Source organism: Erpetoichthys calabaricus, chromosome 2 (genome assembly GCF_900747795.2).
Source record: "Erpetoichthys calabaricus chromosome 2, fErpCal1.3, whole genome shotgun sequence".
NCBI lineage: Eukaryota > Metazoa > Chordata > Cladistia > Polypteriformes > Polypteridae > Erpetoichthys > Erpetoichthys calabaricus.
Window position 1 is genome coordinate 310,567,008 of NC_041395.2, and position 26,098 is coordinate 310,593,105.

The following is a 26,098-nucleotide window of genomic DNA, read 5'->3' on the forward strand; positions in this document are numbered from 1 at the left end:
TTATTATTGGATTTAAAAAAATATATATATTAATGCAGTTTTACGGTTACCATGACGACGATACCGGCGTCGAGGTCGCAACCCTGCTTTTCCAACATGGCGGTGCAGAACTGGCTGGAAGCGCTGAAAGCGGCGAAAAAAACAGCGTTAATCCAGGATGGTGAGTTTTATCTCTCAAAAGAAAACACGATACATTGAGTCAATAAGTATACGAATTTCTTAGGTAGTCGATTTGAGCACAGCCAAACGCGCATGACAATGTGTTGAGCTTCTTGTTAACGGTTTATTAAATTAAGCCTTTATATATACTGTACTTAAAGAAATAAATGCGTTAAGATGGCTAGCCATTCATCGATATTTATACTGTTCACTCCAAGCCGGACAACCGCATGTTCCCCTTCAAAGAAAGTGGCAAATGATTGAACAGTTAAATATTTCTCATAAAATAAATTTTGCATTTGGAATGCCACTTCAAATTTAAGTCATAATGTTATGGAGATGGATAGGCTCTGGATTCCCAACGCGACTCCACAATATATTAGTTTGGTTTAAGAATTTGATTTTACGTCGAGAGCATTCATATGGTGTCGAAAAGAAGTGTTTTTGTACCTGTCAGTTATGTACGAACGTTTAATTACCTCATACTTTTTAAAGTTCGCAATAAATAAATTGCATCTTCTTGAATTTATTTGCCAGTCTTGCATTCTTTTTTGTGTCTTTTTGTTGTATTTTCCAAGATGATATGCAAGCAGGAAATTAAATTGTACTGTTTACTGTACACATGATAATAAACGACTTGAAATAGTACCCATGTTTTATTTTACGGTGCTGTATCTGTCATTCCACCCGTATTTTTTAAGAAGTGGTTTCATAGTAATCGCATCAAGCTTTCTCTGGAGTAACTTATACGTCCTTTTAAGACTTTTTTTCTATTTAATGGTATACAGTAGCCTTAAATGTGTATTAGTAACATGCAAGATATGCAGTTACATCAGATAGCAAAGTGTACAAAGTGATGAGCATAATAAAGTTCCTTATCTGTTTATTTCTTCTTTTCTTGTCACATTTGCTCCAAAATTCTGAACAACAAAGGTAAATTTTATATGTGAGGACAGTGAGCTGTATAAATAAGCATCACACAGTATCTCAGAATGCATACTCCCAAACCCACTTAATCCAATTCAGGATTTCCAGGGGCCGGATATCTTCCTGGCAGCCCTGGACAAGGTGCCAGTCCATTGCAGGAACCCATTATGTACACACCTACACTCTCACAGGGCCAATTTATTAATTGCCTGTTTACCATATGTGTATATGTCTGACAATGTTAGAGGAAGTCTCATGGAGAGACAGGACAAACTTGAAAACTTCACACGGACGTTGCCCCAGTGGTGGACTCAAAACATTGTAAAAATTTTAAAACTGCATGATATGCCACTTATGTTTAAAATAATTTGGGAATTATAGCTTGTTCACTCGTGGATATCTTCTTTCAGGTATACGGAAAGTACATTACTTATTTTTGGATGGAAAAGAAATGGCTGAAGAGTATGACATAAAAACAGATGAACTTATTGGTAAGTGAAAATATGTGTCCAAGATGGATTGCTTGTCTTACAGACATATGGTGTCCCTTTCATATAGTACCTTTTATGATGAACAAACCCTGAATACTTTACTTGTGCCATACAAAACAATAATACACAGTAAGTGAAAAACATACACATATAGTTATGCACAGAGAGGCTACTGACTAAATTGCTTGCTCAGATGTACACACAAAGTCATATGAAACTTAAATTTGTTATTTTGTGGCTTCCAGTTTATTTCTTTAACCACCTGTTCAGGCTGTTTTCATATGTGCTATTGTCCAGAGTGTTGCAAATCATTAATGAACTGGGATTACTCTCTGTAGCAGATTTTATTGAGAATTTGTTCTTGATATTTTGTTATTCTTACAGTTATATTTATTTAAAAAATGTACAGTACTAAGGTTTCTGTAAGTTATTGTAGAGACCCAAAACTTCACCCATGGTATAATGCAATAAATTGCCACCAACCCATCGCTGACTTAATCCGGGACTGTGGAAAAATTGCATATCATAAGTTGCACGGCAAGAACAAACCCTAGGCAGGATGCCAGTCCATCACTTGGCATGCTTGCACACTCCCACACTCACTTATGCCAACTCAGTGTAGAGTTTCCAGTTGCCCTAACATGCATGTCTTTTGAGATTTCAGATAAATCCCACAAAGGCACAAGTAAAATAAGAAAACACTACAGTAGGATTTTTTTTCTTTGATTTCTTCTTGTTTCATGTTTTAGATTACATTTTGCTTAATTTTTGTCTCTAGTAAGAAAATGGCGGTTAAAGACTTCCATTGGTGCAGTTGGTCAATGGCAAATAGAGGTTGGGGAACCCTCCCCTCCTACACTGGGGGCCCTGGAGCCACAACTTATAAAAGAAAGCAGTGGCAACGTAAGTAACAAACTTTAATGTTTGTGCTCTTTAATGTAAACGACTCATAAATTCTAGATTGTTCCTCAGTGTATTGGTAGTCACGGTGAGTTTAGGTTCTAGATTAACTTCTTAGATTTTTAGAGGTTTAACTATTTTCTGTTTAGAAACAAAGTTGTATGATACATTTTCCCCCTGTTAAGAAAGCAGGCATTAAGTCATCTTTATCCATTTCAAATAAATTATTTATCTTTCTTTAGATATGGCCATAATGTCATTTCAAGTGAACACTAAAGGCCTCTTAGTTTCCTCTTAGTTTCCTGTGTTATCTTATCTGGTATTAGTTACTGCGGTGGGTTGGCACCCTGCCCAGGATTGGTTCCTGCCTTGTGCCCTGTGTTGGCTGGGATTGGCTCCAGCAGACCCCCATGACCCTGTAGTTAGGATATAGCAGGTTGGATAATGGATGGATGGTATTAGTTTATCTGTGATTTATAGAACACTTGGTAACCAAAAAGCATAAATAACTCTCTTCACAGTGTTGTGTAACTCGGAGCACTGAGCAGTTTATCAAACTTCCAAAATCATGATGTGCAAGGTTATATAGCCTATACCAAATGTTAACATAAACACAAAAAATATATATTGGATATACTTGATGCTTCAATTTATAATGGGTAAAAGTGGGGGGATGCTTCCACTTGTTTACAAAATATGATTCATTTATTCATATCTAGAGCATGGGTGTTAACTTAATGAAAACAAATTAAAAATTTAATATGCTGTCCTCAAGTAGTGTCCATGTGGCCACTCAGTGTTTTCACACTCATTTGACAGTCAATACAGGTAACCGAGTAATTAATCCGTGAGGTGGAGATGAAGAGTGTGGTATCTTAAAAGGTGGCATAAACAGTCTATGTATTATGGAGTTCTCTACCCCATGGGTTCTGGCAATAGGAGCCAATCATTTCTTGGAGGACAGAATTTTATTGGAGTTGGCAGAGATGACCTAATGCCAGTTTTTAGAGGAACAGGTAAAGAAACAGTAAAATGGACAGGTCTGTTGCACGTAAAGTCAAATAATCTTTCAACAAAATTAAAACTCTTAACCAGAATTTTATGCCCAAAAAAAGAACACATCCCTAAAATGTACATTTTTAAAAAAAATTAAAAACAATTTATTGTGTGCGAACAGGAGACTGTTCACTGTAGTTTAGGAAGCCCGTAAGCACTGAATAATGAAATATAGAATAATGCTGATTTACATGTTTTTTTTTTCCTGATTAATCTATATAAGATTAACCTGACTTCTCATTATGGTTAATTTTTTGACTGTCCTGTATTTGATTTGAATGCATAATTGTAAAAAAATCTTTTCTGATGATTGTTGTATAAATGCATACTAAGCACTGGGTGTTAGAACTAAAACACTGCTATATGATTTTGTCACAATATTTTTCTTACTTTAAAGTATTATTATGCAGTATATTAAGTATTTTGATTCTGTTCTGCAGTTTGTTACATGTATTATTCTTTTTGTTTGATTGAGTTAAAGTTGCAAATATATCTCTATAACTAAAATCTCTGCAATATCTAAGAAGAGCAAACCCTTGACTGAAATAATCTGATATTTATTGTGGAAATGGATGTCAACTGTCTCAGCAGTCTCTACAGTAAGAATAGGAATATTTGCTTATGTTACACAACACACAAATCTGTAACACAATCAAAACCTCATTCTTGTACATTGTTTACCTTTAGCTCTGAGTGATTCATTGTGAGATGAGTCCTTTTGTTTGCAGTAGGACTGTCCTCATGTAATTGAGAATATTTAATATTTAAAGTGTATTAATTCTACGCATACAAATGTGAATAAAAATTCATTTGCTTAGTCCCATGTATGGTATGGTACATATTAGTGCTAAACAATTTGGGGAAAATATCTAATTATGATTTTTCTGACAGATATTGCGATTTGAGTTACGATATAATATTTAAAAGTCAAGTTTCAGTTAGATATTCACTATGTAATACATTTAAAACATGGAGCATTACCACATGAGATATCATCAAAATATGAACTGTTTTATATTCTAATACAAGGATGATGTGTTTATTACATTTTTAATTGGCACAGAATATAGAACAATCAATCAAAGAACAAATCTCATCAAAGCTGTGGCTCAGGAATAGCATCTAAATATTGCACAATCTGTAATCATCCATCCATCCATCCATCCAGGAAACAAACCCCGGGCAGGGTGCCAGCCCACCAATAGAACATTATTTACTGATATCTAGCATTTAGGTTATAAATTGACAAACTACAGAATAGTTATCAAAAATGTGATCACTGAAAATAATATAAATAGAATCTAAATATTACACAAAGTATCTAAATATTACACATTCAAATAAAACATTTAATTGTAGATAACCAGCATTTACCTTTTGAACATTTTTTACAAAGGCTGCCACTATAGGATATAGTGCAGAACAGGTAAAATATTAAAACTACACCAAACAACAGAAGCCTTACATAATACTTGCTTTCCTGACATATATACTAGTTCTCAACACTCATTGGGATCGCTACAGATTTTTGTTAAGAACACCAGCATATTGACCTTAGGTGGTTTCAGACATGGACACGGACACATAACTATCGTGCCCCCAGCACTAAACGGTCTCTTCTATGGCAAACTTGTAGCTGGTATGCATAGTAATATGTGAGCCAGGTTGCTTAGCATTGGAAATTTAACATTTTGTACTACGACTGTCAAATTAGCCAAAGAATAAGGTTCAAATATTCAAATTCAAAATAAGTAAATATTTAAACTTAGGTCCGAGATGCTGGGCATAACATGTACGTTTTTTACTTTTTACTTTTTTACATTTACTATACAGTTATGGCCAGAACAAGAACAAACACCATCTTAAAAAAAATTCTAGAGGTAGTAGGACAACTGTAAGATCAATTGAAACCCAAGCAGCTCCATCCTATGAAGGGGAAGCATCAACACAGCTATCTTGCTTTCAGTCTGCTACTGAGGCGAGATGCTTAAGTTTAAACCGCACAGTCTGTTGAGCGTGAAAGCACAGTCTCATCCCTCACCCAAAGTGCGTGTGCCTTGTAATGATTTAGGCTGCTTTTATGGCTTGCTGTCCTGACAAGGATCAAGACAAATAATGGCCAGTCAGTTAGTATGATTGCGGCAGTGTAAGAATAGTGAACGGTGTAAAACAGCACGCAGATCAAAGGCAGACATATTTTATTATTTTGGAGGAGTCCATAGTGGGCAGTGGCAGGTTCATTTAATATCACGGCATTCAGGAAAAAAGGCGGTCGGCACCTTTGCACTCTCTCAGAAATGGGTGATTGTCACATTATCAAGTCAGGGTCATACATTGTGTATACTTTTACTCTTTCAGCCTATTCAAAATACGAAATTATATTTTTACATCTCCAGGAAAGCGTTTAGATAAACTGCCCTGAGTACACTTGTGGCAGACCTGTCACCCAGACTAAATCTTAAGGTGGACCTTGTTTTACTTTGGGCAGGCACTAGTCAATATGAATTTCTAATTTTAAACATAGTGAATTCTTTTGCACTTTTTTTTTTTTTAAACTGGGGGCTCTGCCACCTGCTCGCTTCGCTCGCCCACCCCCGGGTTTACCAGATATACAATTTAATTAGATTGTTATTTTCATGTGAATTGTAACATATGCTTTTATTTTCAGTTTTACTTTAAAACATTTGTAAAAACCATATTTGGAATTAACTTTTCTTCAAGAACGCATTGAATTTTGATTCTGTGTTTGGACTTACATCGTGACAATGCAATGTATAACTGCCTGTGAGTGAACATCATTTCTTTATCTCTAATAAATAAAACAACTTTCTCAAATGTTTGTCCATGCTCTTTGTTTATCGCTTTGTCGTTGACGTGTCATCTAGAACCTATAGAATTATTGTCCTGATAAAATTTATAAGAACTGAGAGCGCAGGAAGTGTGTCTGACAAAAGCTTTCACACGACTGAGGTTAGATGACCGTGGTCTTGTTTGAAAATAGTTGTAAGTAGAGTGTGACTTGAAAGAATCTCATGTTAAACATCTCCGTCTCACTGGACTTCATACCACAACAACGTTTTTGGAATCTTTTAACTCTCACTGGCAACACGAATTAGACGATCTACAAGTCTGCAACTTAAACTTCAAATCTGAACAATATATTCAATCTCTTTTTGCTGTTCCGTTATTTCACCGAATAATAATTTCTGTTTGTTTGCGCTAATACGATCTTTCCTATACTTTTTTTGAGACTTTGGAATTTTCGTACTTCCATTATCTCTAACCTGCTGTATATGTGTACCGCACCAACATTTTTGAAATCTTTACGATGTTGTACTTTGTCATCTACTGTTTGTCCTTTATTTCTGGCCCCGGGCATGGTTAAATCTTTCCTGCGGGACGTATAACACTGCTTTTGTTGTGAAGGGGCGGTCGGATCAGCTGCTGGCTTGCTGCTGCTGCTGGCGAGCTGCGTGTTCTGCTTGTCGTGCTGTGTGTCGATCATTTAAAAGCCTGTACAGCAGCCGTTCTTTTGTCTCGCGGGATGTCAAAGTGTCTTCACGAGAAGATCACGTCTCGTCTCCCTCCCAAGATTTTTTTTTTATAATAGAGAGACAAAGCACTGATTTCAAAATAAATGAACAGCAGAGATGCTGACACGCTAATCAATCAAGCTGTAGTTGAAAGAGATGATTTGTAACAAGAGGTCGGTGCCACTTTGAGCAGCAGACAAGCTCACATCACCTGAACAGATCTCTTGCTCAGACGCCACAAAACAGAGGAAGAACACCATTAAGCTGATGCCTAAAAAATAATAATAAAACCAGCCAAGAAATGCATTGCAGTATTTAGAATGTTAATCAAATGATACAGACTATATTATTAACACACTGGACATCAGAATAGTGCATTACCAAGCCAGGCAGCACATATGTACGAGGCAAAAAAGATAAAGTGGAGGCCGTGCAACACACGCCCACATGCAGCTAAACACAAAAAGAGATCAAAGTAAAAACATGCCCCATGTGGAGCGTCCTCTGGACAACCTGGTTAAGATTGTCCATGCCCAGATCATCTATGAACTTGGCATGTCATTCAGTCGTACTCCGTTCAGTGCCTTTGCTCATATTGTTTGATAGCTGAATTTTATTGCCAATATGATAGATAGATAGATACTTTATTAATCCCAAGGTGAAATTCACATACTCCAGCAGCAGCATACTGATAAAAACAATATTAAATTAAAGAGTGATAAAAATGCAGGTATAACAGACAGTAACTTTGTACAATGTTAACGTTTACCCCCACCGGGTGGAATTGAAGAGTCACATAGTGTGGGGGAGGAACGATCTCCTCAGTCTGTCAGTGGAGCAAGACAGTGATAGCAGTCTATCGCTGAAGCTGCTTCTCTGTCTGGAGATGATACTGTTCAGTGGATGCAGTGGATTCTCCATGATTGACAGGAGCCTCCTCAGCGCCTGTCGCTCTGCCACAGATGTCATACTGTCTAGCTCCGTGCCTACAATAGAGCCTGCCTTCCTCACCAGTTTGTGCAGACATGAGGCGTCCCTCTTCTTTATGCTGCCTCCCCAGCACACCACTGCATAGAAGAGGGTGCTCGCCACAACTGTCTGATAGAACATCTGCAGCATCTTATTGCAGATGTGGAAGGACGCCAGCCTTCTAAGGAAGTATAGTCGGCTCTGTCTTTGAAATTATTAACAGTTCACTTTGGTGACTTTTGATGTACACGCAAACTCCTGCCGAAGGTAATGCGGAGTTACTGTCTGTGTCAGTTAACCATTTTAGGTATAATATGTGATCATACTCACTAGTAGGGCACATATCCATCAAAAATTGCCTGTTTGGTTCTTTGTGGATGTTCAAGTATGTACATTTTATCTGACTTTTTCCCTCATTAAAAGAAATTATTAATGAATAGCCCTGGCAGTCTGTTTGGACAGGCATGGTGTCTTTAGGTCTGCCCACAGTGACAGGATTGAAATGTGGAGCAAAGATCAGAGCAGGGGGGAGGAAAAAAAGGTTTGGAAGGGGTCTAGCTGTAAGTTTTACTAATTAATAAAACAAGTTAACCATTCAAAATTACGAGAAGGCCGATCTTGGTAGTGAAGTGCAAAAACAGATCTGCAAAATGCTACAGCTTTGCATAGCGCATCTGGAGTAACACAATGCCAAAATGAGTGCGTTTAACATTAAACAACCATTCTTTCACATCTGAATGTCAGCTTTTGTCTTCAATTAAGACTATCTCACTATATATATAAAAGAAAATCCTGGAATGGAAAGCAAATGCAAGGCTACGATACGTGATAATCTCGAAAGATATTTTAAAGACCCGCGAGACCAAGGAGACTTGCCATGGTGCGTCTCGCAGGGACTGTAAACATGAGACTCGGTGCCAAGAGATTGTGCCAGGACTGTAGCAAAAAGGACAGCGGCTGTACAGGCTTTAAAAAGATCTAAGGGCAGTGCGACAGCAGCTACCCCAACCGAACGCGAGCAGTGTTATACATCCTGCAAGAAAGAATTCAGCCACGGCTGGGGCCAGAAATAAAAGACAGGTATTGCTTTTACAACGTCACGCGAGACCAGGCAGTGAGCCATCATTTAAAACAAGTCAACAGACCTCTAAGCTAGCAGTTGTTGGATTGCTTTTGGCAGGCAAGCATCATGTGCTCCGAGCTCTTAAAACAACGACATGCGACAGGCAGAAGAGGCAGCTAGCAAGCAGCAAAAAGACAGCAAATGATCCAAAGGCATATCCATAGCGTACGTTCAGCCGCAACACCCTTCACAACACGAGCAGTATTATACGTCTGGGAAGAAAGAGATGTAAGCACGCGCGGGGCAGGAAATAAAGAAACAAGTATTGTTTTTACAAAAGGTTTTAAAGTAAAAGTGAAAATAATGCATATGTAACAATTCACAAGAAAATTGTTCAGTTTTTTTCTATTGTTCAGACACTCTGAAGAACATATATCCTAAATCGCAAACTTGATGATTTGCATTGGTTTCAATTTAAAACCAATTAATCATTCAGCCCTAGATCATTTACGTGATATTTTCACAATACATTTTTTTTCAGGGCACAAAATGTGAATACTGAAGCTGAATAAGCCATTTCAGATGAGTTTCTTGTACGCAAAATTTTTAAAATCTCGTCTGCTCTAGGAAGAAGGAGACCTGACAGGGAGAGACGGCCCTAATTTATAACGTGCCAGAGCACTTCGTGTTCATATGACCTTTTTCTTTCTAGTGCAGCAACCAGCATTTATCCAATTTATAAAGGCAGTTGTAACTCTGTTCCAAATCCTGTAAGATGTAATTTGCCTTTAACTGACATAAGCTGAGGTGATTGTGATTAGTTGAGGCACCCTGTTGTTTTCCTACACTCATGAGGAGACCACTCTGCATACATTTAATGGAGCACATTGTGGCCAAGAAGTGACATTAAATGGTCATTCTGCTTAATTAAGGCTGGATGGGTGTGCCAATAGGATAAGAGGGTTTGTAAATTCTGTTTCATAAAACACCAATGTTAATTTTTAGTTGAGAAATTATGTGGATATTAACGTTATTAAAACATCTGTGGAAAGAAAGTAAATGAAAACATTTTAGCATTAAAAAGAGCTAATTTTACAACATGCTAATATTTAAAATAATTATACATTAATGCTGTGTTCTTTTTATAGCCTGTGGTAATGAGGAAAGACACAAAGACCTGTTTCCAATGGAGAATTCGTAACCTGCCCTACCCTAAAGAAGTCTATAACCTGTCTGTGGAGCCTACAGAACGTTGCTGCATTGTGCGCACCTCCAATAAAAAGTAACTTATTTTTTATTCTATTTTATTATCAGTATATTAATTTCCTGTTCCTACTTTGTTAGCTGTGAGGATAAACCACAGAGCACAACGAAAGCTCCAGTTCTGAGCAGGATGGCTGATCTTTGCAGGACACGCTTACTCCCTCCCATTCATTCATACTATCGCCATTAATCACTATAGCATATGTCTGGATAGTGGGACCCAGCTGAGCTCCCAAGAAGAAATTTGTGCAAGTGACACATGGCCTAGACTAGGCTTGAACTTGGATCCTGTCTGCAACACGTGAAGCAGAAATGTTGTTTGCCTTGCCACTCTCTTGTTTTCTTATCTGGTGTTTCTATGATTGATTATAAAAACATTGTAAAGGATAAGAATTTTTGGAATGGAAGCTATGCGTTTACAGTTGTGGCAGACATTGTTGTCAGAATTTTGAAGAAGAAAATCAAACCATTACAATCAGAGAACATTCAAACAATGACTGAAACCCTGTGTAAAATAGAGTTAAAGGATAAGTTCTGCATTTCTCAAGTCAAAATGTATTTTTTCCGCAAACATTCTATATATGCATGTCACCTAAAATTGTGTTAAAAAATGAATTGCTTCATAAAAAAAAAAAAAAAAAAATCTTACCCACACTGCCATTTTACATCGCAGTCGATGGGGCTTGGAGGAAAACTTTTAAAACTTACCAAATACAGTACATCAATTTTTCAGGCTGAGACTTGTCCAGTATTGATCTGTATCTTGCAATTACAAACACATTGTAAAATAGTTTATATATCTCATTTTTAAACAAAAAACACCAATATTATGAGATTCAGCCATTTTAAAAGAAGACCAGCTGTGTGCATTATCTCAGTAATTATTCTCTCTACGATTTTACCGTCAGGTGTGGTTTTCTCCAAACCAAATTACAGTAATCTTTTCATGCCGTTTGGTTGGTTTTGTTTTGATTTACTTCCAATTTTTACATGAGAACTTACCATAAGAAAAATAGTACCAGGAATACGAATCAAGTGAGTATCATTTTATCTCATGCATCAGAAACACAGAAGGTGTGGGTCAATACTCAACAGCTGTCTTGGCTTAAAAATCTGACATATTTGGTAAGTTTAAGCTTTTCCTCCATACCCTTCATTGTAATGCGCCAGAGCAGGTAAGATATTTTTTCAACTTTATACAAAGCACTTTAGAACACAATTTTGCGTGGTAAATGCATACTGTATAAACCATGTTTGTGAAGAAATAACTTAGACTTGTAAAATACCAGACTTCTCATTTAAATATTGTGTGTTTATAGGAAGTAGACATTTTATTCAGTAAAATCTAGTCCTCCAATACAGACATATACCTGTGTCTTAAATGAAAAAGAACAGCTGTTCATTTTACTCACAGACCAAGATACTCTATGCTTAGCTCTAATCTTCAGACATCTGACCTTACCAGGACTACCAAGAGATTGCATATCCAAGTCTTCCCCCTTTGGTCTCTTCTTGCTTACTGCTATGTCCAAAGAGCAACCTATATAGAAACTATTACTCCACACAGTTATTTTGTAGGAAATTATTTGATAAATAAATCATTCATGCTGCTTCTTGTACATGTGTTGCTGTGATTTGAAACATAACCTGTAGGTGTCAGCATTAACAAAGGTAAACGGGACGTCTAGGCAATGGAAAGATGAGTTGAAAGTGGTGAGCACAGACAATTCAAAAATAAAAAAATATAATGGCAATGTATTTCTTATCATATGTGTATGCATTGTCTGGGAAAACTGTTGATCATCTGCAAAACTGCTTCTTGTGCCAGTGTGGGAAGAGGCCGGTGTGCAGCAGCCATGGTCATTTAAAGGTATTCTTCCATTTCATCAGATTATCTTGGCAGTTAACGCTATGGATACTGTTTCCTTCTGTTAAATTATTTGTTTCTAGTGATTTTTTTCCCCTCTGCAGGTTTATATATACCGTAGTGCCTGACTAGGGAATACATTAGCAACTTGGCGTGTCAAAGATGCTAAGCCAGCTGCCTCATCAGCATTTCACGAATGTCCTTGAAATGGAGTTTAGTTTCATGCTGACTGTTTTTGCATGTGACATTATCTCTAGGTTTTGCTGCCTACTCATAGAAATTTTTAAGAATAAAATGAAAACTAGCAGGCTTGTATTGACCTTTTGAAACAACTGTTTAATAATTTTATTCTTAAATTCAGTACATTACTATCAGATACAGTGAAGCATACAGTAGCTATGTATTTAGCCGTGTTTAATTTCTCACACATAACCTTTTCCGGTTTAACCATTGCAGTTGATTCATGTCTGTATAGAGCGGTATGATGGCTCAGTGGTTGGTGCTGCTGCCTTACTGCTACAGGTCCTGTGTTTAAATCCTGCTTCATGCACAGTGCTCATTCTCTCTGGGTTTCTTTGAATTCTTGGTTTTGCTCCCACAACTTAATTTGATCGGTGACTTTAAATTGACTTGACGGGAGTGAGTATGCCCTGCATTGTACTGGCAGTATTCACTTTAGCTCTTACATACCCAGTGTTGGAATAAGCAGGTTTGGATTAAAAACAAAAAAACAAATGCATAAATACTCGGTATGCTTGGACTCAAATAATGAGGTACACTATTCAGTTTAATTTTGATGTCATTCATTATTATTGATATTTCTTGATCTTTGGTTAACTCTTTTCTCTCTTTCTAGTTTATGACTTGTATTGACACCGGAATAATGATTACATTTGTTTTCCTTGCATTCAGGCCAGCATGGTGGTACAGTGGTTAGCACTCCTGTTTCACAGATGTAGAGTCCTGGGTTTAAATTTGTGTTACTCTTTTGTGTGTAGATTGACTGTTAATTATTGACTAATTTTCCCTTGGGATTAATAAAGTATCTATCTATCTATCTATCTATCTATCTATCTATCTATCTATCTATCTATCTATCTATCTATCTATCTATCTATCTATCTATCTATCTATCTATCTGCGTTAGCTTTTCTCCAGGTACTACTTTCTCCTTCCTCCTCCTAAAGATCTGTGTTAGGTTAGTTGACCCAGGATACTTGATTGGGTGGTGAGTGTATGTAAGCATATCCTGCAGTGGACTGGCGACCTGTCCAGGTCTGTCAGGCATCTGTGATGCCAGGATACGCACTGGCTTTCACCACATTGCACTAGGTACGCATTTTTGACAATGGATAATTGGATATCCTTGTGTTCAGTTCTTTCATAATGCACTGATTCGTTAGTGTGGTATTGATGGTTGCTGTCTATCAAGATTTTCATTAAATTGACTCCTATGCACATTCATTGCTTTGGCTTCTCATTTGATGCCAGGACATTTTTTAGCTTCAGGAGTTTTTTTTTCTTCTTCTCCTTGCCAACAGTATGCTGTCGTGGCTAAAGATGGGACTTAATCTGCTGGTGCGGCAACTTTAAAAATTACACTGTACATGAATACTACAAGTACAGATCCATAGTGCTAACTAGCCTTACAATGGTGTTTGTTATGGAAAGATACAAATAAAATAGGGGTCATTTGTTTCATTGTGACTTCCTATATTGTACAATACTGTCTAGTGTTCTTTTTTTACTGTACATTGTACTCCTTTGTGCTTTGTGATGGTGGTCCATGTCAAAGGCACTGTATAAAATACAGATTGATCACTTTTGGAAAATGTTAATGGTAAGTTTTACACAGTTGTACTTGTTTGTGGTGCCTCCTTCATGTCACTCTGCTTGCAAAGTCAAGTACAGCTTTGGGTCTGTGTGTGGGTAAATGATTATTTGTCCACTATTAATTACAGTATTAAATGGGTTTGTGAATTTTATATGAATATTGCCAAAATATTGTAAAATTAAATATTTATAATTAATTGCTAACATATGATTATTTAACTGGTATATGACTCATTTTTCTATTGACATTTTCACAATCAAATCTTTACCAAAAAATACATTTGTAATAGACTTAAAGCAGGAGTAACCAGATCTGGTCCTTGGTCATTTTTGCAGTATCTGTCTTTTAACTTAATACTTTATGATCCATCATTCTCCAACTGCTGTTTCAAACGCTAGATTAACTGTTAGCATGAGAAGACAAGGTTACCTTTTGGCTTTGACTTTGTTTTGTTTATTACTTGGTGCTTGTCTAGTCCCTCTGTTTTGGATGCTGATTTCTTAGACCTCTGGACAGAGTCAGGGTTATTTTACAAGATTGGGTAGTACTGGGCCATGGCAGAGTTAGGCCAGTTGTTCTTGGATTAGTACATTTTTTAGAATTAAATCCGTCAGCCATTACTGCCCTCCACAACAATATGAAAATCGTGTTGGTTGGTTGAATTTGTACCTACAGCCATCCTTAATGGAGTTACTAATAACAGTGAGAGTCAATTTATGTGTGTGTAAGAACGGGCCCTGTGGTGGACTGGTGATCTGTACAAGGTGGGTTTCCTTCCTTATGCAGAATGCTGCCAGAATACGCTTCAACCTGCCACCCTGAATTTTTTTTTTTTTTGCTTGCTTGTTATCCCCATGTCTACCTGGGCTTTTCTCCCACGTATACCTAAAGACATGCATGTTAAGTTACCTGGGGATTCTGAACTGGCACTGTGGAATTGTGCCAGTTGCAAGAACAGTCTCTGCTTTCCAAGTTATCCCAAGTCTATCTGCCAAAATATGGACTAGGCTGTAACTCAATTGACTTTGTTGGGGTGCCATTAAACTTAATATTTAATGAATAACATAACATTCTGAAATCTGTTTAATCTGGTTCAGAGCCGTGGACTGGAGCCTACCCTGGTAGCAGTGGGCACAGGGCAGGATCCTGCCCATCCCCATGCCCCTCTCATGCACACACTCGCATGTGCCCTGCTATGGACTGGCACCTTGTGCCATGTGTCAGATGCTGCCTGGGATACTGCTGGATTTAATACAAGGCTAGCGCAGGATTAAGCAGGTTCAGGACATGGATGGATAAACAGATAATCAACAACAAGCGGCATAATTTCAGTGAAATTGCATACCCTTGGCAGAGTCTCCACTGCGAAATACAAATATTCTTCAGTTGCTTGCATCTTTTTTTATGGTCAGTCACAGCAGAATATGGTATTAGAAGGTTCCAGATGTGGGGGTGTGTGTTTGTTATATTTTCCTTTTCTTATAAAGTTGTATTTTGGGATGTTGGACCCAGTCTGTTTGAATTTTGAGTTGTAGGAAAATGTCATCAATTGGGGGAAATAAAGTGGGGCACATAACCCAGTGGTGCCCATTTTTCCTAAACTGATAGGGCCTTGGAGGGCAGGCAGAGCCTCTGATGCTCCTTTTTCATGATTTCAAGTGAGGCTTCATCAACACATCATCTACTGCCAGACAAATACTGAAAATTCTTGGGTGTCAAAATTAGAGTTATGGGAAATTCTCTGCTGGTTTTGGTGGTCTCTTTTTAAATGTGACAAATTTCAAATTTTTAGTTTGTCAGGAATGAAAACATAATGTACAGATTAATAACACATGGCAAGCACTGTGGCTCAAACATTTCCTGTTACACTGTTGTTGTCCACAAGCCACCTTTAAATGGAATTTACTGTGACAGGCACCAAATACATTGGTAAGCTGCTTAATTCATCCCTGGCTTTCTCCCAGTTCAACACTAACAAGCGGCCAGACTAAGTGCCAGTACATTTGTGCCCCGTCACTCTCTGCCACTCCTCCCAGGTGACCCCAGCCAGCAGAAAGCAGGTGCACAACATGGATGGGTGAATAGATGACTGGCTGCAGTGGTGGGGGCTCCCCGATTCAGGAGAGCGTGTAAGATGGCCTAAATATCAGACTCCACTCTCAAGATGTAGCTTTTATTCATAAAAACAGGATGAAATTGACATCCTTCTCAGAATTTACAGGTACTTAAGAGTAAATTTTTAATCTGAGGTACCTGATGCATGTTGGACCTGGGCTCTTAAGAGCGTGAGAAAAAGTGTCGTGTAGGTGCTTTTGTGTTTTATTGTACAGTAAAGCTATTATTGAGTTCTTTCACATGTTTGGGAAGTCTTTTTTTTTTTAAAATAGTGTAGTATTTCTTGTTTGCAGCCCACATACTGAGTTTGCATCTACTGCTTTGGTGTACCCTTGATTTTTTTTTTGTTTGTTTTATTATTATTGCTACTCTGCCTCAATATAAAACTTGCATCTAGTTACGCTGTTAGTGTTGTAGTTTTGCTTCACATTATCAAATTAAAGTTTGGTATTTTTCAGGATAGTAAAGTGTATTTCTCCTTCTCCTACTCTAGTCCAAAATGCCATTTTTTAAAATTACCGTATATGCTCACGTATAAGTTGGGTCTTGAAACCTGAAAAATCGATCATAAAATCAGACCCTGACTTATACGTCCATTCAAAAATGTGTCACTTAATTTTTTCAGACGAATTCTGAATTTTGTTGCAGCAGCTCAGGTACCAATTTCTTTTGGTACTTCAACGACATTTAATTTAAAACCAGCTTCATATTTTCTTCTGATCGAACGCTCCATCGTAGATAAGGGATGCTCTTACGATAAAGGTGTATGAGGGTGTTAGATACAAAAAACACAAACCTGTGCACACGTCTCTTTGGAATAATTCGGTTATTACCGTGTGGTCACGTAGGCACAATACATAGGAAAAAAAAGGCTGTGTGCTCCGTGGTTACTCTCTCAGATGGGCGTTAGCATATCATAATCTCTTGGATCAATAGCGTGAGTTTTTCCGCATTCGACTTATACGACCCACATTATAAAATACCAGAAATTATACGGTAAAATCAAGTCCCGACTTCTCCGCGGGAGAACTTATCCCCGAGTATATACGGTATCTTCTGGGATGTAAGCTGACAGCTTCTGACATGCAGATTCAGCAGACAATGAACTGACTCAGTTCCAGACGGCCACATTGTCTGTGTTTAATGGCGGACTTGTGAGCCACTTTCAGCCTTCTCACCCACGCCTGCTCTACTAGATCCATCTCTCTAAGGTTTCAGAACAGTTTCTTAATGTGCTTTTTCTGAATGATAAACGTGTATTCTACCAGTCAGTTCATCAGAAGGGAATCTTGTGGAAAGAATGGTCTGACCCAGATGGAACAGACTGAAAGCTACAATAATCTCAACAAGAAGACACTCTAGAACAAAGGGGTTTATATTGCCACAGCGTTCTCATTGTCTAAGCACTGCACAGAAGCAATTAAAAAGGCAAATAAAATGTTAGGTTATATCATAGAAACTGTGGAATATACCGAGGGATGCTGTGCTTGGGCTTTACAATACTCTAGTGAGATCACATCTGGAGAGCAACCTGGGAAGGACTAAAGGGCACGATCAACTGTGGTGGGCTCAGACTGTTAAACCTGATTAGCCTCTGGAAGAGGAGACCATGTGGGGACCTAATCCAGGTCTTTAAAATTCCAAAGGCATCAGCAAAGTAAATCCAGCCAAATGTATTTGACTAAATGGTGAGTCACATGTGCAAAGGACACCAGTGGATATTAAGGCAGGAAGTACTTCTTTACTCAAACAGTTGTAGGAGTCTGGAACAAACTACTGAGAACAGGAGTTGAATTAGAAACCTTGAAAAGCTTTAATGAAGGATGTGGCTGAGATTTTGGGACAGCTTAGCTATTAGCTAATCGAAAGAGCTCGATGGACTGAATGGTCTCCTCTTATGCCCTTATCTCATGGCCATGAACGGGTCTGAGAACACAAGAATATCCTGGAATAAAATTGGAAAGAGTCCTTGCACAATGGCCAAAGTTTAAAATGCAGGATTTACTTGCTGTAACAGTCCAGTGTGCCATTTTATCCAGGCAAGTATACATTTGATAAAATAAAATTAAAGGTACACTGTATAAACTTGCAATTTAGTATGGTCAGATGTGACCCATGAGTAGCAAGCCAGTGACTGTGTGTGGTGGGTGCCCAAGTCACTTACACCTGTCTATTTTCACATATCAAGCTGAAATTTAAATTGAACGTATCATCTTAACTTCTCTGTTCTTATATGGTTCCCCTTGTATCCTTCTCTAGCCAGATCTTTGTATGCAGTGCCTTTTATATAATGCCTTTCACATGTATCAGTCAATGTACCAATAATTAATCACTCCTCCTCTCTGTCAATTCTTCTTTAATATAGCGCCCTGCTTCTCTGTCTGTTAATTTTTTATGTAATGCTTTTAATGTGTATCTGTCATACAGCACCATTCATGTCTAGTGAATATTCAGCACTATTACACAAAAGGGTACATCTGTAATAAAAGTGAACGTCTGGCGTGGTTTGTAGAATAGTTGTGGTATAATTTCACTGCTGGTGCTTTGGTGCTCAAACCTTTAGATTCATTTTTATTTTTAGTTCAGCAAAATGAGTGTATTTTTTGAGTTTAGTAACCCCATCATTTTCCCACCCTGATACTACTGTTCATTGACTGTTAGAAAAACAGGTGGTGGTGGTTCTGAGGCTAGGGATCTGCACTGGCAATCGGAAAGTTGCCAGTTCGAATCCCGTAAAACACCAAAAGTGACTGTACTTCATTGGGCCCTTGAGTAAGGCCCTTAACCTGCAATTGCTCCGTCCTGGGTATGCCGTTAATCTACCTCCAGCCCTGGAAGTAGGCCCTCCAACCTGCAGGGAAAAACTGGGGGATGGTTGCAGAATTGGCACTCCAGCCACCATAAAAAAACCTCACACTGGTTCCATTCTATCTACTAGTGTGGTGCTGAGGTGTCACCCATTGCATGGCTGCTCTCGGTTCTTAATCTGGGATCCTGAGTTGATTTGTCATGTGGTGATTGTGGGAATGCGCGAACAGCGGCCGTTCCTAAACTCTCTCTCTATAAGAAAAACCATGAAAACAATGCAGACCCAGGGACTCATTCTAGTATTGAAAACCATATTTTTTTTGTTCTGGGCAGGTACAGTAACTTATAACTATTATACATTCCAACTTTTAAATTTGTAAAAAAAGCAAACATTTTAAAGAAAATATCCATCCATCCATTTTTAAAAATGCTTTCTCTCGTCCGGGCGTCATCCATTCAGATTTTGTACAGCACCTCCACTTGTCTTTTCATGTTGTATTCTTCATATCTTTAGGTCATTTAGCACCTTTTACGAATATCCATTTCACAAGTTAGTTTGGTATACCATTTTTATCTGGCGCTTTTCGTGTTTTTATCTGGTGCTTTTCATATTTTTCTATCATTAGATAGATAGATAGATACTTTATTAATCCCAAGGGGAAATTCACAAGACATTAGCATGTCTTTTGTATAGTGCCTTCCACTTCTGTCAACAAATCTGTCATTAGTCACTCCTTATCTGCCAATTTTAAATTCTAATTTTGTGTAAGAACCGTATTTTTCTTCCCATTCAAGCGTATTCAGATTTGATGTGGCATGTAATTTATTACTGTTGATATAGCGCTGTTCATGTTATAACCATAGCAGTATAACAGTATATATCTTTTATATAGTGCCTTAATATTTTTAAGCACTATCATTGCTTTTTCATTGTGAGGTACTGTATATATGTGTATATATAATATATATATATTTACAGGTTTATTTTTTCTAGAAAGAAACTGCTACTCCTCTGTTTCTCAATGACATAAAAAGTCATCATAGTGATTCATTTTGGGGGAAAGTGGAAGAAAAAAAATCCATTAGCATTTAGGCAGGCTAATGACATGGGGCTTAAAAAGTGGAGGCTTTCAAGTCTTGTTGGGTCTGGAATTTATGAGGAATTTCAGCCAAGCATATTGAAAAAGCATCAGCTTGGTTGTGGTATATCCATAGAATCTACTATAGAGAGGAGAAGGAGGAGGGAACTGACAATGGATTATCCGTAAGGATACACAACTACACATATGTCTTTTTAGTTAATTCCTTTAAATCCTCTTGGCTACACCACAGGGCCCCATGTAAACTCACCCTTTAGTAAAGTTGCTCTGCTTCTTCCCAGCTAATTGAGAGTTAAATTACAAATACATTGTAGGCCGTACCTCCAAACACCAAACTCTTACTTGCTCTTTAGCCTTCTTTATATAAACCTTGGTGGCCTCACTGTTGTTACAGTTATAAAACCTAAGGCTATTTTCATGGGAGATGAGGCCTGGTCAGTCTACTGGCCCAGGTTGTCCTGGTAGTCGTGTTTACACTAGGACTGGCTCCAGGATCAGATGAGCGACACAGCTACTGTTCAGCATGTAACCTGATCTTGAGCCGCCCTGAGTAGGCTTCACATGTACGCTAGGCCTATAGATTATTATTATCGAGTCAAAAGGTGTAAACTGCACCCAAGGTCTAATCCTGACCTAAACTACTCAAGTCTAGCTGTTGGTTTTCACTTGTGCTTGTTTCATACAATTGCACCCTAACCAAAGATTTGAATTCTGATCTTTCTGTCCCCATGGAGCAGAAAACTAGAAAACTGACTGCCTTGGGCCTTATTCCATTGCCAGTTCTTCGGCAAGTATAAGTGACATCCTCAGTAGGGGTGAGTGATGGGATTTTGCTGCCTTACCCAAGATGTTTGATACAACAATCCATCAAACTTGTTTGATCATTTTCTTGTGGACCACCCTGACAACGGATAACATTAACATTATACAATGTTATTGACTGCTATACCTGCCTTGCACTCTCCACCTTGCATTTTTTAACTTGCACTGCATTTTTTCACTCTTTAATTAATATTGTTTTTATCAGTATGCTGCTGCTGGAGTATATGAATTTCCCCTTGGGATTAATAAAGTACCCAAGTACGTATGTACCTACGTATGTACATACCTACCTACCAACCAACCAACCAACCAAACAAACAAACAGTCAGAATTGCTTTTTATTCTCCTCTCCAGTATTCTTCTCTTTGCTCACCCCACATGTAAAGTACAGGTTAGGCTGATTGACGCCTTGAATTAACCTCAGCATCAGCAAACCTGTTCGACCCAGCTCTGACTCTGAGACTGCTGGGATAGACTCCAGCGAACCCAGCCCTTAATGATTGAGGTTAACTATTTTCTCTGAGAAACGAGTTGGTCGAGATCCTCTTGTGATCTGCGTGTTCAAGTTTTACTTGGACTGAAGTAATCAGAGAATGACAAAATGTTGCTAATGCTGTCCACAAGCAGTAAATCAGTACGTTGAATGTTAGTATATTTTGTGTACAATCATTTTAAAAACTTTGTATGGATTCGAGTGTGAAAATATGCGTGTAGCAAAAAAAAATCAGATTTATAAAACCTAGTGTACTCTGATTTCTATGCAGTTTACTCCTTATAAATTACAATAATCTTGTAAATGTGCATACGTGAATGTGCCTCAAAACCTGCTTGTAGCCACCATGAAACAACCACCTGTAGACTATGCTAATGAACCTCGCATATGTGCAGTCTCAATGCTGCAGACCTTCACTGGCTGGTATAGCAGCATCCCACCTGATGCATTGAGTCACAACCGAGCATAGAAGAGCATCACAGCACCACTCCTCTGTGTTCTTGGGGGTCAGGGAAAGATGTACAGCACCAGCGTCTTAGCGATGAATAGTATTAGCCATATGAAACACTGAGGGTTCAGCCAATTACCTTATAGTAGCACCATCAGCAAAGTCATCTTGCAATGCAACTTCACCTCAAAATAAGTGAATCAGGGGTTGACCCAGGCCACTAAGCTTTGACGCTTGTCAGTCTCATCTTGGCATCACAGAGGACTGGTGTGTTAATGGAATGTCACTGCTTACAGTTAACAAAGGCAGCTTCATTTGTGCTAGATGCTTGCCCTTATTGTAATATGAGTGCAGTCAATTGCTCGATTATGCTAGGCAAACAACCATTCGCTGTTGCAAATTTCCTTTTTATGTTGGAAAAAACATGTGTTTTATGTACGTGCACCCACACCATACAGAAACTGAATTTAGCACCTCATCAGTTGGTTTAATGGACATGGTGGAGCTGAAGCTTGGATGAGATATTCCTGACCTGTCGGCTACTTCCATGAGAACAGCCGAATATAAACTGATAGAAAAACAAAACAAGTTCTTCAGTGCAAATAAGTAGGATTGGCTGGCTGAAAAGGGACCTAAAATTGAGTCTGTGCTTCATATTCATCACTTTTGAGGTATAATAAGTTTTATCAGGTCAACGACCATTCAAACAAGTACTTGCTGATCCAAATTGTTGTACGTGCGAGTCATCATTTAGCTTGTTTGGCTGTATTTCCCAACTTGATCAGTGGTGTCGTCATTTCCAAAGGTCTCTGAAATGTTGGAGCTGCTGTAAATATACACAAGTTATCCAGTCAAAGCTTTCTTTTATAACTTTTATAACTCACACATTTTGAGCCTGTGTTTGTGGGTATGCAGGTTTTATAAATCTGACCCCGACGAAGCAGCGTGAGTAGCAAGTACACATTTCAAAAGATGCTAAATGCCTGGTACTGTTAAAACAACACATTTTAAAAACACAGATTCATCCATATTCAGGAATTAAAATTCAAAATGGCAGCACCAGTCAAATTTTCATACGTAATTGAAAAGGAGTGAAATACGGTATATACTCGCGTTTAAGTTCTCCCGCAGATAAGTCAGGGCTTGATTTTACTGTGTAATTTCTGGTACTTTATAATGTTGGTCGTATAAGACGAATATGGAAAACTCACGCTATTGGTCCAAGAGATTATGAAATGCTAACACCCACCTGAGAGAGTAACCACGGAGCACACTGCCTTTTTTATTTCTATGTATTGTGCCTACATGACCACACGGTAATACCCAAACTATTCTGAGGCGATGTTTGCACTGTTTTGTGTTTTTTGTATCTCACACCCTCATACACCTTTATCGTAAGAGCATCCCTTATCTACAATGGTGTGTTCGATCAGAAGAAAATATGAAGCTGGTTTTAAATTAAATGTCATTGAAGTAGCCAAAGAAGTTGGTCACTGCGCTGCTGCAACAAAATTCGATGTGTCTGAGAGACTGATGCGAGATGGGAGGAGGCAAGAAGATTTATGAGTCATTGTAATAACAATATTATTTATGCAAAATATAACACTCATTTGCCCATAATAAAAATCATACTGTAATTCACATGGTTGTTCTCTTTATACATCTATCCTCAGTTAATTTCAAGACCCGACTAATACACGAGTATATATGGTACATAAATAATTGGAGGAATTTAAGACGTTTGTGTCTTCATTCCACCATAAAGAATCGTGTATAAATACATGACAGAATCAACATTTTCAATTTCATTTTGCAAAGTAATGAAACAGAAGGAGACACAATTCCATAAAGCAGCAAATCTTACCTCGCTGAGAGTGATGCTGCTACCTGTTATGCTCCTTAGGCTCCATAACACCTTGACTTGATTATTCAGATTGGGACTCTGCGACCACTGAAAAGACAAACACCATAAGCACATCTTCCACCTCACAGGATGTCGGATGATCTTCAGAACTCTCCTAATGTCCAGACCCCCAGTATCCTGAATGTCATGATTGATATAAACCTGCAAGACAACTGAACTTGTGATGGCAGCCCTGCTCTCAGTGAATGCTCACTCGCTGGTGTTGTATCCACTCTATGAAACTCGGTTTGCCAGGCCAGTGACTGGCTGCCCTGCCTGTTTAATGTCGTGTTTTATTAAGATCTAACATTTTTATAACGGATGCTGGCATTTCCTTGTGACTCTGGGATTTCATGTGTCTTGTGTTTCTGGATTGTATTTTGATGGGATTTTTAAGGAAGTAATAGTGATGCTCTGCAGAAACTAATGATTCATTGTCAGCCTTTTTCTGCTCTAATATGCAGGTACTACAAGAAGCTCCATATTCCAGATTTGGACAGATGTCAGCTGCCTCTGGATCCATCAGCCCTCAGCTTTGCACACGCCAATAATACGCTAATTGTCAGTGTAAGTCATTTGTTCACACTTCGTTACAAATACTGGGAGACTGCTCACAAATTACATTCTCAAAATAGCCCATTTTTGCTTTGACATTCCCCAAATATACAGTAACATAAAATATTTTAATAAAAATTACAACTTTTTTTTTTCTGCAGTACCAGAAACCCAGAGAGATTTTAAATTTGGAACATGAACTACAGAAAGAGCTGAAGAAGATGAAAGGCTCCAGCGATGGGGATGTCGACTGTAAAACACAGTGAGCCAATGCCAGTCCGCATGAGCAAGAGACTCCTTTGAAATAGCCTCGGCTGAGGTCCTCATATTGTTTTCGTTGTCTTGAAAATAGAGTAGTGATTTTGTGTATTGAGTCATTGCAGCTGTTTTTTATATATAAATATATAGTTGTATTGGACTATCCATCCATCCATCCATCCATTAACCAACCCGCAATAACCTAACAACAGGGTCACGGGGGTCTGCTGGAGCCAATCCCAGCCAACGCAAGGCAGGAAACAAACCCCGGGCAGGGTGCCAGCCCATCGCAGGGCACTCACACACACCAAGCACACACTTGGGACAATTTAGGATCACCAATGCACCTAACCTGCATGTCTTTGGACTTTGGGAGGAACCTCACGCAGATTTGGGGAGAACATACAAACTCCAAGCAGGGAGGACCTGGGAAGCGAACCCAGGTCTCCTTACTGTGAGACATCAGCACTACCACTGTGCCACCTGCTGTACCGGACTAATAAATGCTTATTTATGGCATTAATACTGTAAGCGGTGCAAATAATTCAAATGTGTAGAAACTTCAAACATTTGGGGCTTCAAGGTCTGTCTTTTCTGTAGCTTGGACATCCTACAGTCTAAACAGTTGGTTTAAGGCCCAGTTTGGGCCATTTATGGGCTATGCTTAATAGCTGAACTGGCCATCTAACTGTTATTTGAAAATATTCAGCTGGCTGAGCAAATATGCATGAGTGGGGTGCAAGGCAGGAGAAAACTCTGGAAGAAGTGCAGGTCTGCTTTTGGACACAGTCATGCACTGGGCCACTGTTAACATGACACACACAGATACGGTGTGGGAGAAAAACAGCACATGTAGTTATTGTCAAAAAAGATAGCCAACACAATGTACCATATGCTTACAGCATCAAAGACTGTTCACATTTTTTGTTCATTTTTTTCTAGAAAAGTACAATTTAGTGCCACTGCTAGCACTCTAGAAGACAAGGGTCACACTATGTCAGACATGGGTGTTGTGTACTTTTTTTTGGGGGGCTTTTTAGGGTACCTCGAGTTTTGGCTTTATGGAGGTGGAGATGTTAAGTGGACATTTTTAAGTATGTTAGGATAATGTACAGTAGAGTGTGTGTGTGTGTGTGTGTGAGACCAGGTATTGTGATGGATGACCCTCGAGTTCAGTGCTGTCAGTGACACCAGAATGGCTAAGCAGATTAGGAAGTGGATTGGCTACTCCAGGCCATGAGTATGCTATGGTGGGCTGACATCTCCTAAAACTTGCTGTCAGAACAGCTGTTTTAGTGATAAAAAATGAAATATAGCTAATCCCCAAAAGTAGTTCAAGGTTAAAAAAAAATTATATATATACAGTACTGTGCAAAAGTTTTAGGCAGGTGTGAAAAAATGCTGTAAACAAAGAATGCTTTCAAAAATGGAAGTGTTAATCATTTATTTTCATCAATCTACAAAATGCAGTGAATGAACAAAAGAGAAATCTAAATCAAATCAATATTTGGTGTGACCACCCTTCGCCTTCAAA

The 26,098-nt window shown here is 38.4% G+C and overlaps 2 protein-coding genes across 2 annotated transcripts in view; both read left to right on the forward strand.

Annotated features, from left to right (window-relative positions):
• The window catches only part of LOC114647247 (cytosolic purine 5'-nucleotidase), a 1,192,165-nt gene that overhangs the window by 872,786 nt on the left and 293,281 nt on the right, over positions 1-26,098 (forward strand). The gene's annotated exons all lie outside the window — the stretch shown is intronic.
• dpcd (deleted in primary ciliary dyskinesia homolog (mouse)) lies at positions 21-24,725 on the forward strand. Its single transcript, XM_028795905.2, has 6 exons — positions 21-160; positions 1,497-1,577; positions 2,356-2,480; positions 10,247-10,380; positions 24,216-24,318; positions 24,468-24,725. The coding sequence occupies exons 1-6, from the start codon at positions 52-54 to the stop codon at positions 24,570-24,572; spliced, it is 657 nt and encodes a 218-aa protein (XP_028651738.1). The 5' UTR covers positions 21-51; the 3' UTR covers positions 24,573-24,725.

Coding starts and splice junctions, on each gene's coding strand:
- dpcd (XM_028795905.2), top strand. CDS start 52: ATGACGACGATACCGGCGTCGAGGTCGCAACCCTGCTTTTCCAACATG. Junction 10,381..24,215: donor GTGCGCACCTCCAATAAAAA/GTAACTTATTTT, acceptor TCTAATATGCAG/GTACTACAAGAAGCTCCATA. Junction 24,319..24,467: donor ATAATACGCTAATTGTCAGT/GTAAGTCATTTG, acceptor TTTTTTCTGCAG/TACCAGAAACCCAGAGAGAT.